We start from the raw sequence: 15500 nt of genomic DNA on the forward strand, positions 1-15500 counted from the left end.
AGCACCTCTGGCAAGCGACAGAAGGGGTTTGGGTGAGAGAACATGAACCCGCTTCAAAGAAAACTTTATTGTTTACATTTGGTTGTATGCCAGGATTGCTCCTGCCTGGAAAGATGTTTCCCTAATTGCTTTTTCCACAATCTCAATGTTTGCTTAAAACAGCAAAGATAAAATGTGATGCTTTTTCCATCCCATTCTAACCACTTTTTTTTTTAAAACGCAGTCGTTTCCTGCAAGAAAGAACAAGTCCCAAAATATTTTGCACTGACATCAAAGTTCAGACTAAAGTCTCTAAGGGCTTGAAGCGTTCAATCATCTGCACAATCTTATCTGGCCAGCCAAGAAAACAGAGTACTACTTCAAAGTATTGGTATTCAGTATTTGATTGCTTTGCAAATATTATTTTTCAAGGACATGCAATTCCGTTTTGATGATTGTACTTAACAGATAACGAAAAAGTTCTTTGATACTCAACTTTATTGAGCTAAACTCTTTATGTATGATCGATTTTTGATTTAGTACTGTACAAAATTGGCTGCACAGATTTCCGGAGAGACAATATACATTTGTGGATGAAACTGCTATTGGACTGTGATTCAGCTGAATTACCAAAAAAATAAAAATAAATACAGTTTCACAACCTTTTGAGACAATTATTGCAATTAAACAATTTTAGTAACCTTCAATGAGACTTCTGCTTAACTCAGCAGGTAGTTTAGCCACTTTTAATGAGCAAATTTCTCCAGGTGTCTCAGGTGTGAGGGGTGCTTTCTCCAGACAACAATTTTCAGCACCTCCCACAGACATTCAAAAAGATTTAGTTCAAGGCTCACAGAAAGCCTTCAGAAATGTCTGTTTTGCTCTTAGCCATTGTTGGGTTGCAAGACCAAGACCAAGCTTTCTGACAATGAGCAGGACATTTCTTTCTTGAATACCTTGATCGTCTTTAGATTTCATTGTACCCTGCACAGATGAGGAACAGCCCATGCGGCAAAGTAGTACTGTAGTAAGGACAGTGTTTTGTTATTTTTTAAAGCATGCTTAATTTGTAATCTGTGAACTGATGCGTCTTGCCAAAAAGTTCCCGTTTTGTCTCGTTTGTTGTTGGGATATTCTCCCATAAGCTTTGTAGTTTTTCAACATGTATTCTGGCAAATTCCAGTCTTGTTTTTAGGATTTAGTCTCAGAAGTGATGTAGTCCTCCTTGATCGTCTCCGATGAAGTCCACTTTGGCTCAAACTACAAAGGATTGTACGATCTGACACTGATGTACCTTCACCTTGGAGTTTGCCTTAATTTCTTTGGAGGCTGTTCTGGGCACTTTTGTTCCCATTTGAAACTACCCATCTTTTGTATGTGTCATCAATTTTCCTCCTGCAGTCAAATCCAGAGAGCGCGGATGTCAAAATTTGTATTATGTACAATTGTAGTCACAGGAAAATCAAGAAATGGTCTTCCAAATATTATCTTAAACGTGCTTGTGTATAATTTTCTTTCCAATCTCCTGAGACAACTGTCTCCTTCACTTCCTCTGGTCTATATTTTGATGTGGTACACACCATGTGACCAAAAAGCACAGCGACTACTTTTCAACCTTTAAATAGGCCGACTGACAATTTAAAAGTTTGAAGACACTGGTGAAGCTAATTGGACGAGACCTGGGCTGAACACTCTTTTGAAAATTAAAAAAAAAAAAAAAAAAGGATCATTTTTTATTTCATGAAAAATCTCCCAAATGTCATGTCAGAAAGATACGTCATGCGTCCTGCATCAGGATAATCCACAAAATCCAGCTAAAAGCAACCAAGAAAGGGAAAGATTCAAACATTGGACTATTTTGTATGAGCTCTGATCTAAATAAAATTAACATCTGTGGAAGGATATATTTCCATTTTCTGTATCCACCATCCAGTTGAAACAATGCAAATGTCTCTAGTTCATATTTCAAATATATATTTCATTACAGTAACATCCACCGCCGGACACATACGTAACCATTTGAGGTTTCCGGTGGCTTGTGTCTGTCTCCGCTATTCTGTATTTTATTTTATTTTTTAAAGTCGCTTGATATTCTGCAGTTTAAAGTTAGTTACTCTTCTCTGTAAAGTGACAGACCTATGTGACAAGCGTGCTGTCTCACAAGGCACTTAAATCTGCATTTTTTTGACTGCCTTTCACTAGCTTGGCAATTAGCATGGCTTTCACCCAGTCTTCATCATAACGCTACTTACAGAAGTGTAGCATTTTACGCTGCTCTGGAGGCGATGATTCGTGATTTATGCCATGTAGAGACTGGATGCAAAGCAAATTTTTGCCTTTGCATCATGTTTAGCCACGTTAGCGGTCTGGGTGCAGGTCATAAGTAGGAGAGGCTTTGGAAAATATTGTGCAACAAGCATTACTCAACATACACAGCGGAAAACATCAAGGTGATGTGGGCGCACAATTTGGGCCTTTCTGTCACACTGAGCACTGCAAACTGAAGAGGATACAAAGGCGTAATCAAAATGCATTACCACAATTGGCTGGTAGGATCCTAATCTCTACCTTTTGCCAAATTCATACCTTATGTAGACCGTCTATAACTTGCAACCCTAATGTGACCTATGATTTTGGTCAGTATCTCTAACAATCATTGTTATAGGTGCAACGCGTAAGCATTCAAATTTCCGAAACAAAATACAGACAACCTGTATAAAAGTAGGCACCTCTTCGGTTGAATAAACCAATTTAAAAATGTGAAATTTCTGCATCAGCAAATTGTGGGAAAGAAGGCTTCAATATCAAACAAGTGCCAATTTTATCCAAACAGGGGGACAATCTGGTGTAATGGGCAGATGTCTGGTACACGCACTTTGAGTGATACAAACCTGAATGAGCTGTTGATGCGCAACGTTGCCACAGTAAAATGTCTGCTGATTGTCCACAAAGCCTGGAAGTTCCGTCTCCTCAACCTCTTCGCCACTGAGCATCAGCACGCTTAAAAAAAAAAAGTAAAAAGACAATTTAGGTCTGCAAATGCATTCATTTCACACAATATATATATCTGACATGCTCCATTGCAATGGCTCACCGCGTTTGACCTACGAAAGACAGCACCAGCATGTCATCCGTCTCTCTTCCTGCCTCCGAGCGGAGTGGCCACAAACCTGGAAGGCAATTTAAGAGAACATTATTAGCTTAATCAATTGACTAATGAGAGAAGTACAAAATCCAGCAAGTGTTCCAAAAATTTTCTGTTGTTTCCAAGGTTCACATTTAGGACAAACATTGCAAATCCCTCTCAGAGTGCCATTGATTAGTTAAGTGAATAACTGTCTCATCCTAAAGCAGGAGACAACAGTCAAGACTTTTAGGGCAAAACGGATCAATAAAAAGCTGAAACCTTACAAGTGCACGCAGACCTTAACTGGTCGATGTGGTTCTTTTAAGTGACAGCAATGACCTGACAAAGAACCTATTTCCCTGGGACTAATAAAAGTCTGCCATACACTAGACAGACAAATTGACACTTTGAATGTAAGCAATTCCAGTGATCCCTCTCACTATTTTTCGGTTTGGTTATTGCTGATTCACTCATCATGACTTTCATTTGTGACCATAACTTAATGTTGTGCAGTTTTACCTTGCTAGTTTGGGCCCTTTTCTTGCTATTATTCTCCTGACCATTCAAAAAAATTTTTAGGCGAAATTTGTTCTTCAGAGGTCATGGAAAATACACAAATTGTCACCTATAACCAGCTGCTCTGTATTTATTTTTTATTTTTAAAAAAATTACATTTAAGTATCACAGGTGTTAGAAGGGGGGGTTAATGGAGGCGTAAATCATACAAAAAAAAGGTCAACTTCTACTTCGCCGAAAATTACTTATTGTCCTCACCCAAAGTGAGGGATCATCACATGCTACTTACTATGCTGTACTAGAAAAGACGCAACAGCAACAACACAAAAGAATGCTAATGGCTATAGTCAGGGAAACCTGATTATATTATAGCGCTGTTAAAAAAAAAAAAAAACATAGTACGTCAAGTGGGGATAGCCATCACTGAACCAAAGAGGTGATGCAGCTCTCCCGTGATTCATCTCTGAGTAACCTCCAGCAACAATTTGAACACATCTGACAGAGCCGGTTCTTAGCAAGCATACAAGATATTGGTCCATTATCATCAAGGCAGCAGAGGCAGACATTGCGCAAAAGGGACATTTGAAAGACAGGCTTAAATAAAAGCTAATAAGTATCATCCTCCAAGGTTAAAAGACTTAAAGTATGATATAATCATTGGTTCAATGAAAGGGCGACAAAGACGGGGGGCCGAAGCTAATCTTGATAGCACACATGGGTCTTGATTCTCGGTGATGAATCAATGGCAGATGTGACCTCCAGGAAGGGAAGCACGCCTGAATTTTGCCTTTGGTATAGTTTTGGACTCAACTGATGCTTTACGATAACTTGTTGTTTGCTTGCATTTACCTCAATGTGAAAATGCCTTCAAGCAACTCTTATAGTGTAGCTGCCATCACCCAGCTGGTTAAAAGGAAACAGTGCATCTATGTTGGACAGTAATATATTCCCATCCTGCTCAGGAACTACTGGGAGAATTTTCGGCACAAAGCTAGTCATCATATTCGAATATGAGCATTCTGATTCTCAATCAATAACCCTTGCCTCCATTGTGGCAAGTCAACTACACTTATGACAAGTATCATTATCACTAAAGGAGGACAAGAAACACATGACCCACCAAGTAAGAAGTAATAACTGTAAACTAAATATGCATGTGAGGTGCAGGTATTATTTTTGTCCACTAGGGGCTGCCATTCTCACATTATACAATACTGCAAATAATCTGTGCATAACTGAAAATTAAAGTGTGACTTTCAAAGGCGAGGTCTTGGCTTTTGAGGGATGTCCGAAACAGCAAGTGGGAGTGTATACATGGCTGGCAGTTAACATTTATTGTGTTACTTTTGTTCTAAACAGCGGTTTCCACAAGCAAAGGGATTGTGACGCATTCTTAACTATAGCTGTGATAGGATATTAACAAAGCTAACAATGTTCACTGGAGACATTCAGTTCTGTAAATTAAAGATGTAGTTTGCAATAGACACATTGCATTTCACCAATGGGTGAATTCAGATTTTTTTTTTGCCCATATTCTTTGATGCACTGTGAACAGAAGATTTGTGATTTTCTGAAATCCGAGCCGGCCCTCTTTCGTAGGTGAATATAAATTGAAAAAGAAGTATCCGATGTTTCTGCAGTATGAACGCTCATCTGCACACATCCTACCTATATGTCATCAAAAGCCAACGATGCACTCTGCGAGCAGGGAGCGTGCTTGAGAAATTACTGACAAATCGTCCGTGAATCTGAAAAGCTGCTTAGAGAATAAGTGTTACCTTTATTTTAATTCAACCCCACATGAAACACAAAGCATAAATTGGACGTTTGCGGTGATGATAGTAATTCATCCATGCAGACAGTTTATTTGTTACATGCTGCAATGCCGTGACATCATCCTTAGTGGAGTTATCCATGAAATAAGAAATCCCTCAAAATATTCATACCTCCTCCCACCTCACTCCTCTGTCATTCTGAAATGAGCCCCTACACTGGACGATATTTACTTCTGGAAATTAAATTTTTACACTGTTTAATTAAATGGCGATATTTGCAGAAATTGTGAAGGTGAAATGGTTCAATTTATACCATCCAGCCCTAACATGTGGACTCTCAGGTAGTCCCACAAGTGGGTTAAAACTTGGTAATGTCCATCCGTCCAACTCAATAAGGCTTTTAGAATGACAAATAAACCTCATTAGTCACCCAACCTTCATCTAGTACTCATTAAGAAATTAACAATAAAAGCAATGAAATTAACAATTAAAGCTTGTTTTTTCCAAATGAATTGTTTTCAAATAGCATTTTTTTTCTGGTAGTTTGATGATACAAAGCTAAGATCTATGACAACACAGCCATCTGTTAGCACTCAGATACAGAGTTTAGGGCACCCAAACAGCTGTGCAGCTCCTGCCAAGTAAGGGCTAGATTAAGGCCTCAATAAAGTCAAGGCTGGAGAAGGAGGTGATGAAACACACAAACCTTTGATTCCTGGCAGGTCAATGCTGGCATGCTCATGAATCCCAATGCCGTTGCGAATAATCCGAAGGGATCCTTCCTTGAATGCGCCTGAACATGTAACTAGCTGAGGGCAGCAAACGAAAACATAAAATAAACATGAGCTTGGATATGAAAAGCATTGAGATGCTACAAGCAGCAGGAAAACAGTAACAGATAATACAAGTTGACATCACTTTTTGAAGATGTGTACTCTCTTATGCTACTGTAGCAGAATCTCTCTTAATAAATAAACAACAACTGTGTTTTGATCCAAGACCCTGATATAATGATCTCTCTTTCTGATTGATTGCATCAGAACAACATCAACCAGACCAACAACCCAGTATCACCACCATTGGAAATATGCAATTTCAATTCAACAACCCACCACAAACCTGGAGGCATTTTATTGAGTCATCACGTTTTTTGGTACCTACAACAAACATTATTGTTCTTTAATAATAATAATAATTATTATTATTATTATGCTTTACGATAACTTGTTGTAATTATTATTATTATTATTATTATTAAAGAACAATAATGTTTGTTGTAGGTACCAAAAAACGTGATGACTCAATAAAATGCCTCCAGGTTTGTGGTGGGTTGTTGAATGCCAGGATGGCCGAGTGGTCTAAGGCGCCGCGTTCAGGACCCAGTCTCCCCAGGAGACCTGGGTTCGAATCTCGAATTTCCCCATTGTGGGACTAATAAAGGGAATATTATTATTATTATTATTATTATTATTATTATTATTATTGAGTCATCACGTTTTTTGGTACCTACAACAAACATTATTGTTCTTTAACTCATTCACTGCCAGCCCAGGTAAAATGAATGTACTTTTGGGCTTCTTAACATCAAAGCTGCAGCACATTCACAGCAGGCCGTTTTCAGCAGACTACAAGTGAGGTGCGATGACAATTTAATGGAATGTGTAGTCACAAATTAGTCCCTTCCAGAAGTTTTGGAGCAACAAGGTCAATTCCTTTATGTTTTGATCAAAAGATGAATGAGACAAAAGTTCAGGTTTTATTTCATGATATTTACACATAAATGTATTAAACAACTCAGGATTGAAAATATATATCTTTTTTAAACCCTCCACTTTTAAAGGGAGCAAAAGTATTGAAACGCATGACTAATGGATGCTTCTCATTACTCAGTTGTCGCCATTGCGATTGATTGCTTGAACATGAGATGCATGCTCGTTTTTGGCCTGTGACAACGGCATTTGCTGTTAAGCAAAGAATGAAGACCAGAGAGGAGTCTATGGAAGAAAAGCAAACCACTTTGAAGCTGTGGGAAGGGGCGGGAAAAGAGGACTGATGAGACCAAGATCAACCGCTCCCAAAGTGATGGAAAGACCAAAGCATGGAGAACGAATGACCCAAAACACAAAAGCTCAACTGTTTAAACATGGTGTAGTTAATGTCACGGAGAGAACCGTCTTCATGCAACAAGACAGTGACGCAAAACCCATTCCCGACACGACAAAGTACTTCATCATGGGAGAACAGTGAAGTCTTGAGTTTAGCCAAGTCAATCCCTGGACCTTCAAAACATGCTCTGTTCTGAGTTGTTTAACACATCCAGATGAAGATACCATAAAACAAAAGTTGGACTTCTGAACTTTGTCTCATATTCATCAGGCAAGTAAAGCGTTTGAAAATCCGTTGGTCATAGTGGATTTTTTTTTTTTAAACTTCTCCACGGTGTGAGGCTCGAACGGCAAACTTCAGCAATAGTTTGTCTTTGCCTGTTCCCAATTTTAGTAAAAGATCACTCACAGCTCATCACCCAAGATTCACTTTAAATACACCGATAGAGTTTCTCCAATGACTGTTTTGCAAAATGTGATTGACAAGCCTTTCCTTCTCAGAAATTTATTGGAGCCATGAGACCGGTTATTACAAATCACTTTCATTTGTTTACTGTCTGAGATTACATAATGCTATGGTCTGTTCTAAAGTTCTCAATTTCAACCTCAAATCACAACCCACCAATTTTGATAGCCCAGATTACAGTTGCAGTGAAAATACCAGTAAACTTTTATTTGCAGAAGTATCTTTAGTGCACTTATTTTTTTTTATTATGCAATAAATTAAAAAGGTCTTCCCACACCATCATTACATCATCAAAATGCGTATAGGAGTCTCCACATGACTGAAATATGAATGGTGAGTGACGTATTCACCTGGCCTTGTCCTTGCCTCTCCAGGTCTACCACACACATATCCACAATAGGCCCCAGATTCGTGAACGTCTCCATGACAGCCACATATGAGCCCTGGTCATTGCTGTCCACATTGAGCTGTTGAGGAAAACCAGAGTATTGGTAAGAATACGAGAATGAAATGGAAAAAGCCTTACACAATTTGAGACACCTTTATTTTGTAACATAATTTGCGTTTATTATTTGGGGGTTTTACAACTGTTAAGTGTATCTTGGAACAGAGGTAACTGGTTACGTACCTTCACCAGTTGGGAGTCACCCAGTCTGGATCCCACAAAGACCACACCATTATCAAGGTAGGTCAAACATTCAGCAATGGATATCTGTCAGTGCAGAGAAACACATTTTAATGTCTACATGAATGGGAAATACTGGTACTATTAGAAATCAGGGCTGGACAAAATTCAGTATTGAATTGAGAATGATGCCCAAATGCCAATCCAATTCTTAAATTTGTTTTAAAATGACACATAGGAATCGGAATTGCAATTGACATTTGCATTGTAGAGAGTAGAATTGAAACCCCGTGAAATTCAAAGAAATTCATGATGCAAAATTAAGTATATTTAACAATGCCGTGGACAGTATATGAGCCAATTTACAACATGAATTTAGTCTAAACATTGTAAGGACTCTTAGCACACAATACTGATAGTAACTAGTAAAGTTCAGCAATTGTTTTATTAACATTAAAAGCCCACTCAAACAAACTCAAAAATTGGAAAACAAGGTTTCATTTTATTACTTTGAAATTAAGATATATTGTTGAGCTTTCCATCATTAAGGAAATGTATAATTAGTCTCTGTACTTCCATTTGGAAGAAAGATGCATGTCAAAAGTCCCATTCTCGGTGATATGTGATGAGAATGACCTCTGATTGCACTTCTTGTAATTCAAATACAAATTCCATTGAACATCCAGTGGGGTGTAGTAAATTCAATTTCTAATTCATCCCAAATTCTGAATTTTGTACAGCCCTCTCAGAAACGCTGATAAATGCCTGTTGTTTGAACAGAACTGCAAAACAGGCAGAACAAATCTATTAGATGTATTTACAATTGGTTAACCAAAGTGAAGATCCATAAAAGAAGGACAATCACCACCTTAGATAGAAAGATAGTAGGGACTCAAGAGGTTTAAATGTCTTCAGAAAGCATACATGTTTGATGAGGAAAGTGCTTTAAATTGTTTAAATGCAGAAATGTCTATACATTGTGTCAAGGGAGATATTTCTCTTGCATGACAATGCGGAGATGCTGCTGCCTGTTGGCTGAGCAGACTGGTCGCGACAATAAAGGCAACAATTTAAAGACCAATCTGTCTCGAGCTAAGCAGTTGCACTTCTCTTGATGGCTTCTTGCTCCTGCACCATTCAGAGGACAAGCAAAACAACATTTACAATACCCTCTTTGGCAACTCATGAGAGGGAAGGTGTCGCAAGCCAGACCTGTCTGCTTCTCACACGACATTTGGCTTTTAGGGTTGATATTGACGTGCAGCCGTTGTTTAAATCACTTTAAAATTGATAAGTGACACCCGGCAAGCAGCAGAGGGAGAATGATTTGTCACATCCTCTGTACAAGTGGGGAAAGATCCATTAGGTCCTGTCAAGGATATAAAACACAAAAAACGCTATAGTAGCCCTGAGAGGATGAGGATAGCTAGAAAAAAAAAACAATAAGCCAGAAGAAATAGTGGCCATGCAACTTATAAGGGATGGGCGAAATTCCAGAGAAGACGCAGGTTGGCTAACACAGTGAAGTTGGACATCAAGAAAATAAGACAATGAACCACCGCTATATCATGATTTCGTATTACAGTTTTTGTATTGGGTTTTGGCAGCACTGTATGCTGCACATCAAAGTTATTGTGCCGCAACATGCCAAACAGCACAGAAGGCATTCAGTGTTATAGAAGAACAGCAAAAATAAGAAGAGAGAAGGGCCCCAACAAAACTCCACTAAGTTTTCCCCCAAGCAGAGAATGTATGCCTGTGAGTAATGTATCCCGTTTGAATATGTCGCCGCTTTATGAGCAAGTGCAACTATTTAATGCAATATCAATGCTAATTTCCATCAACCTGTCGGTGGCATTTTGTATTACAAGTTAGCTTTACACAGTGATGTTTGGTTGTACATTTTGGAATATAAATAGATTATGTTTCATTCCTTTTCACTTTTATGTGCCAGTTTCAAAGTAAACTTTAAACTGGGAGTGACAAACAGCTTAAAGCAAACACGCGTAGCTTTGCATTTGCAAATCTATGTGAGCTAATCTTATTTCCGTTTGCTCACCGCAATGTTATATGAATCTCCCAACTCTTGACAGTAAGCATTGGAATAGCTGCTAACGAATCATTTCAAAAGTGTGTTTATCAAGTTGAAATGTGTCGGGATTGAGAACATATACCAGTGGATAACCGGTAGTTCACTGTAAAAATAAACAAGAGTACCTCTCCCAACAACTCCACATGCAAGTCTTTGAGGGAACCCGTTCCATCCATTAGCTCCTCTTTCTCCAGCAGCAACATGAAAAGGCGCCCTTCCATGTCTCCCAGCAGGTAGCGTGATCCATTAGGGTCTACTCGGTTGTGACAGACTATAGTGCTTTGCTGCAGTTAAACACACAGATGTCATGTCAATAAAGCTACAGGCGAGGTGGATCTGGGAAAATAATAGAAAGGTCAAACTTGTGTAACGAGCTGAAATAAAGGGGAAAAAAATGTCTCCAGGGGGAAACAAGGAGTTGACCCAAACCTTTGTTGATGAATGATTGAATAAGTCTATAATACTGTATAGTGGCTCTACATAACATTTTCTATAATCTTGTAATAAAATTCAACCCCATGAGCTGAGGTGAGATTTTATAGGTAATACTACAAAGAAGAGGGAATAAATAATTTGCCATTCTAGCCACATGGAGTAAGAGGATTTTTTTTTTCGTTTTTTTTATAAACAAACAGAACCTTTCTGCTATAATGATGACAGACTAAATTATTTTTAAATATAACATTCAGCGCAAAGCTTTGCTTATTAGTTAAATGCTACGATATAAAAAAAATGTCATTAGTGATTCTGGCCACATGAAGCAAGAAAGAGTTTTCGTTTTTTTATAAACAAACGAAAAACTCTGCTATAATGACAACAAACAAGATATTTTTAAACTAAATAAATAATAACATTCAGCACAAAACTTTGCTTACTGGTTAAATGCTAGGATATAAAAAAAAAAAAAAAAAAATGTCATCCACTCTGCAAATTTATTCCGCTCGCATTGCTAGTAGTACCTTCAATGGATTAGGCCGCATTATGGCAGGCCTTTATTCTCTTGAACCACAATTCAAAAGCAATGTCTTATTTTCACAAGTTAATTTTCTTTAAAATTGTTTTAATGATTAGTATTTTTGTCAGATTCAAGATATTTATGTGACCACTGTGTTTTTGTTTCATTAACAAAAAGGTACCAACAATTCTGTGTGTGAATTTTTCTTGATTTACTGCAGATTTTTATTAAATCAGTCTGCTGTGAAAGATGTCCAATTAAGTTTGACAACATTTGAGTTATGTTTTGAGCTTTTACAGTTAAAATGAACAAATAAGATAAAAAGATAAATTATTTCTCATGTGGATCTTGAATAAATGACCTCCAAGAAAGGAAATCGTAGAATTCACAATCAATCATAACCGTGTGCGATAATTTATTTTACATTGTTTTGCCGAGGGTTTCACAAATGTAAGTAGATGTAAATGTAAAGTAAAAATTCAAATTTATTGGAAAAGGGTAACATGTATTTAAAATCTTTATGTTGGCTGACAAGTTGACCATCTTATTAATTTCCTCTAAGCTCCAACAACTATAACATCTATCAGTTAAGCATATTAATTCTGGAGTTTTCCAAGATGCACAGAAAACCCCTTTTACATAAAACACAAACACATTGAACAGTTTATACAATTACCTTGATAGTGGGCGGTGCAATGGCCAAATATTTGTATCCATTGTGGTAAGAGATTGACTCCTGTCCTATGATTATAGCACCACCAAAAGGCTCTGGCACTAAAATGCAAGCACAGCAAAGTTTTATCAGTACATGTAGCCAACCACACAGTGACACACCATTTTTGAAAGATTGGTTTGTAAAATTCTCAAGTATGACAACTAAGTGAGAGTACAACGGTTGAATAAAACTATGAAAGGTCTTTTCACACTGCACATAGCGCTGTTGACCTGCCTGTTCATTGTTTATGTGCTATCGTCGCAAAACAGCACGGCATGCATTTTTTGGGTTGTTTTGTTTCCAGCGGGAGGGGTCGTTTCAACATTTCATCTCATCTAATACGAAAGATGGTGAAGAAATTATTACAAAGTCAAAACTGCAAATAAATAAAGACATAAATAAAATGCTCTATAGAGAACAGAACATAGAAAAGGAAGGAAGGAAAAAACTAAGCTGCCAGTAACAATAATTAATGTAGTGTCCTCGGGTCCGGAGCTCTGGGACACAAGACATGACATTGTGACGTGGTAAAAATAGAACATCGATGGAGGGACATCTCCACTTTTCTGACTGTAGTTGGTTGGAAGCAGTAAAAATGTGCGATTTCAGCATTTTTAACATTAGAAATGATGAATTAAAAATAAAAATAAGCCGAGCCACACATATTGGACTTCTTTCACCATTCTTACTTCTCCTTATCATAAAGCCAGGGACGCAATCGTGAAGCGGAAAGAAATTCATATATTTTATACTTTCATATTTTAGAAATAAAATATTGAAAAGTGGAGCCTTTACTGCCAGTAAAGCCAACTCCCTCCAGAAGTGCCCTGAAGATTTCTGAATGACCCAATGTTGACCTAAATGACAATGATGAATAGTGCGCCTGTGTGTAGTCCATCTCAGTCCTGCTCAGTTAAAGTGTCAGAAGTTTTTTTAAAGCGAAAATAGCATTCTGAAGCTCAACGAGCACACCAGGCAGGCCAGAGATAATGCCGTGGAGAAGTTTAAAGCAGGTTTAGGATAGAAAGAAATTTCAAACATTTCAATCGTCTCGCGGAGCACTGTTCAAGCAATTATATTGCATTGGAAAGAATGAGACCACTGCAAACCCACCAAGACAAAGCTGTGCCTCTCTAAACTTTCTGTCCAAACAAGGCGAGCACAGATCAGAGATGCAGCCAAGAGGCCCATAATCACTCTGCATAAAATGAAGAGATCCATAGCTAAGGAGGGGGAATCTGTCCATTGGACAAGTAGTAGTCGCAAATTGCAGAAATCCGGTCTTTATGGAAGAGTGGCAAGTAGAAAGCCATTTCTCAAAGACAGCCATAAAAGGCATATTTGAAGTTTTCCTTAAGCAGCCTGGAAGCCACCAAACATGGAAGAAAGTGCTCTGGTCGGCAGAGACCAAAATTGAACTTTTTGGGCTAAATGAAAAATGTTACATTTGGTGCAAAAGTAACAATGTGCATCACCCTGAACACACCATCCCAACTGACAAGACGTGGTGACTGTATCATGGTCTGGGGCTGCTTTTCTTCCGCAGGGACAGGGAAGATGTATAAAATTGACAGGAAGATGCATGGAGCAAAATACAGGGCCATTTTGGAAGAAAACCTGTTGGCATCTGTGAAAGACCAGAGACTGGGACGGAGGTTTACCTTCCAATGAAACAATGATTCCCAAACAAAGCAAAACCTATAATGGAGCAGTTCAAAATTATACATATCCTGATGTTACAATGGCCAAGTCAAAGTGCAGACCTGAATCCAACTGAGAATCTGTTGAAAAACCAGAAAACAGCAGTTCACAAACGCTACTCATGCTAAGGTTGAGTTGTTTTGCAAGGAAGAATGGGCGAACAGTCTCTAAGAGTACAAAACTAAGAGACTTTCCCCAAAAGTCTTGGAGGTGGTTCTACAAACGCATTAACTAAAGGGGGCCAATTCTCAAAAAGGTTTTACATATCATATAAATTACTTTCAACCTCACGATTGGTTTTGTGAGATCACTTGAGACGGCTTCATCTTACTAAAAGGGACAGACGAAGACTATTAATAAGGAATCAGGACTTCTCTTTAACACCAAAAAAAAATTGTCTGGCCACAAGAAACTCAACTCGATCAAGTTTTATGGAGATAATTCTGCATTTCGTCAGAATGGATATGAGCAAATCAGGGCGCACATATTACATGAGTACAGAAAAGAAAAACGATTTTCTACTGAGGGTGCATGATGTTCTAGAGACATTACAGTGGGAAAAGGAACCAGGGTATTTCCTGTTTCGTTGATTAGCATCAAGCGCTAAATACAGGTGCTCTGTTGCCATCATCCCTGCGCCCTACCGCGTGAAATCAAAGTGCAGTGTGTAAACACCTTTACTGATTGTACTTTTCGGTTATGTAATAAAAAGCTTCCAAGAACCTGGTATGACCATAGATGCTTCAGCCTCAACATTCTCCTGTTTCCAGGGCCCCTTGTTGAACTCCTTTTCCCTCAGAGAGACCTCGTAGGTCTTGACATGACGCCCCTGCGGGTCCTACAGTAAATCACAGGCCAACAGAAGTCAGATGTTAGGAGACATTTTCAGGCGAGCTAACGTCAATCAAATTTTACACTTTAACTTAAATCAAAACCTGAGCAACTGCTATTGAAAAAACTTAATTTGGTCGACAACCACTGTCATTTGTTTCTCTTCCCACTTGATCTGCAATCTTTTAGTAATTTAGTGAAATTTTTTGCAAAATATGCTAAATTTATGCAGTGCAAAACATTGATAGGTTTTATGTATTTATTTGTTTAGACATGTTTTTGTTTTATATATTTACATTTAACTCAAAATGGCATACCCAGTACTAGATCCCAACAACCCTTTGCAAAACATACCTGATAGATGAGGCACACAGTTGGGGCCTGGCAGCCATACAGGAAGTGAACATCAATAACTTGCAGCTCCTCCAGTCGGATGTTAAAGGCCTTAAGCTCACGATTATCTCGATCCAAAGGGATCACTTTGAATAACCCATCATATAGCCGCAGGCCAATCATGCGACATTCTGGGTCAACGATTCCAATAATACCGGTCTCAGAGGGCCGCCCAATGCGATCCTGCATTCAAAAAAGCCAATTTGTAGGGGTTGACGTG

The 15500-nt window shown here is 38.3% G+C and overlaps 1 protein-coding gene across 1 annotated transcript in view; it reads right to left on the reverse strand.

Moving 5' to 3' along the window:
* ddb1 (damage-specific DNA binding protein 1) overlaps positions 1 to 15500 on the reverse strand; it is a 35826-nt gene that overhangs the window by 18341 nt on the left and 1985 nt on the right. The window contains exons 4-12 of the mRNA XM_088296143.1: positions 15242 to 15463; positions 14780 to 14894; positions 12317 to 12414; positions 10811 to 10969; positions 8597 to 8680; positions 8319 to 8435; positions 6104 to 6206; positions 3074 to 3149; positions 2871 to 2979 (exon numbers count right to left, since the gene is read on the reverse strand). Of these exons, the coding sequence (XP_088152269.1) occupies positions 2871 to 2979; positions 3074 to 3149; positions 6104 to 6206; positions 8319 to 8435; positions 8597 to 8680; positions 10811 to 10969; positions 12317 to 12414; positions 14780 to 14894; positions 15242 to 15463 (1083 nt within the window). The remainder of the gene's footprint in view (positions 1 to 2870; positions 2980 to 3073; positions 3150 to 6103; positions 6207 to 8318; positions 8436 to 8596; positions 8681 to 10810; positions 10970 to 12316; positions 12415 to 14779; positions 14895 to 15241; positions 15464 to 15500) is intronic.

This window comes from Idiotropiscis lumnitzeri, chromosome 5 (genome assembly GCF_059441095.1).
Source record: "Idiotropiscis lumnitzeri isolate Australia: NSW breed Sydney's pygmy pipehorse chromosome 5, RoL_Ilum_1.0, whole genome shotgun sequence".
Classification (NCBI taxonomy): domain Eukaryota; kingdom Metazoa; phylum Chordata; class Actinopteri; order Syngnathiformes; family Syngnathidae; genus Idiotropiscis; species Idiotropiscis lumnitzeri.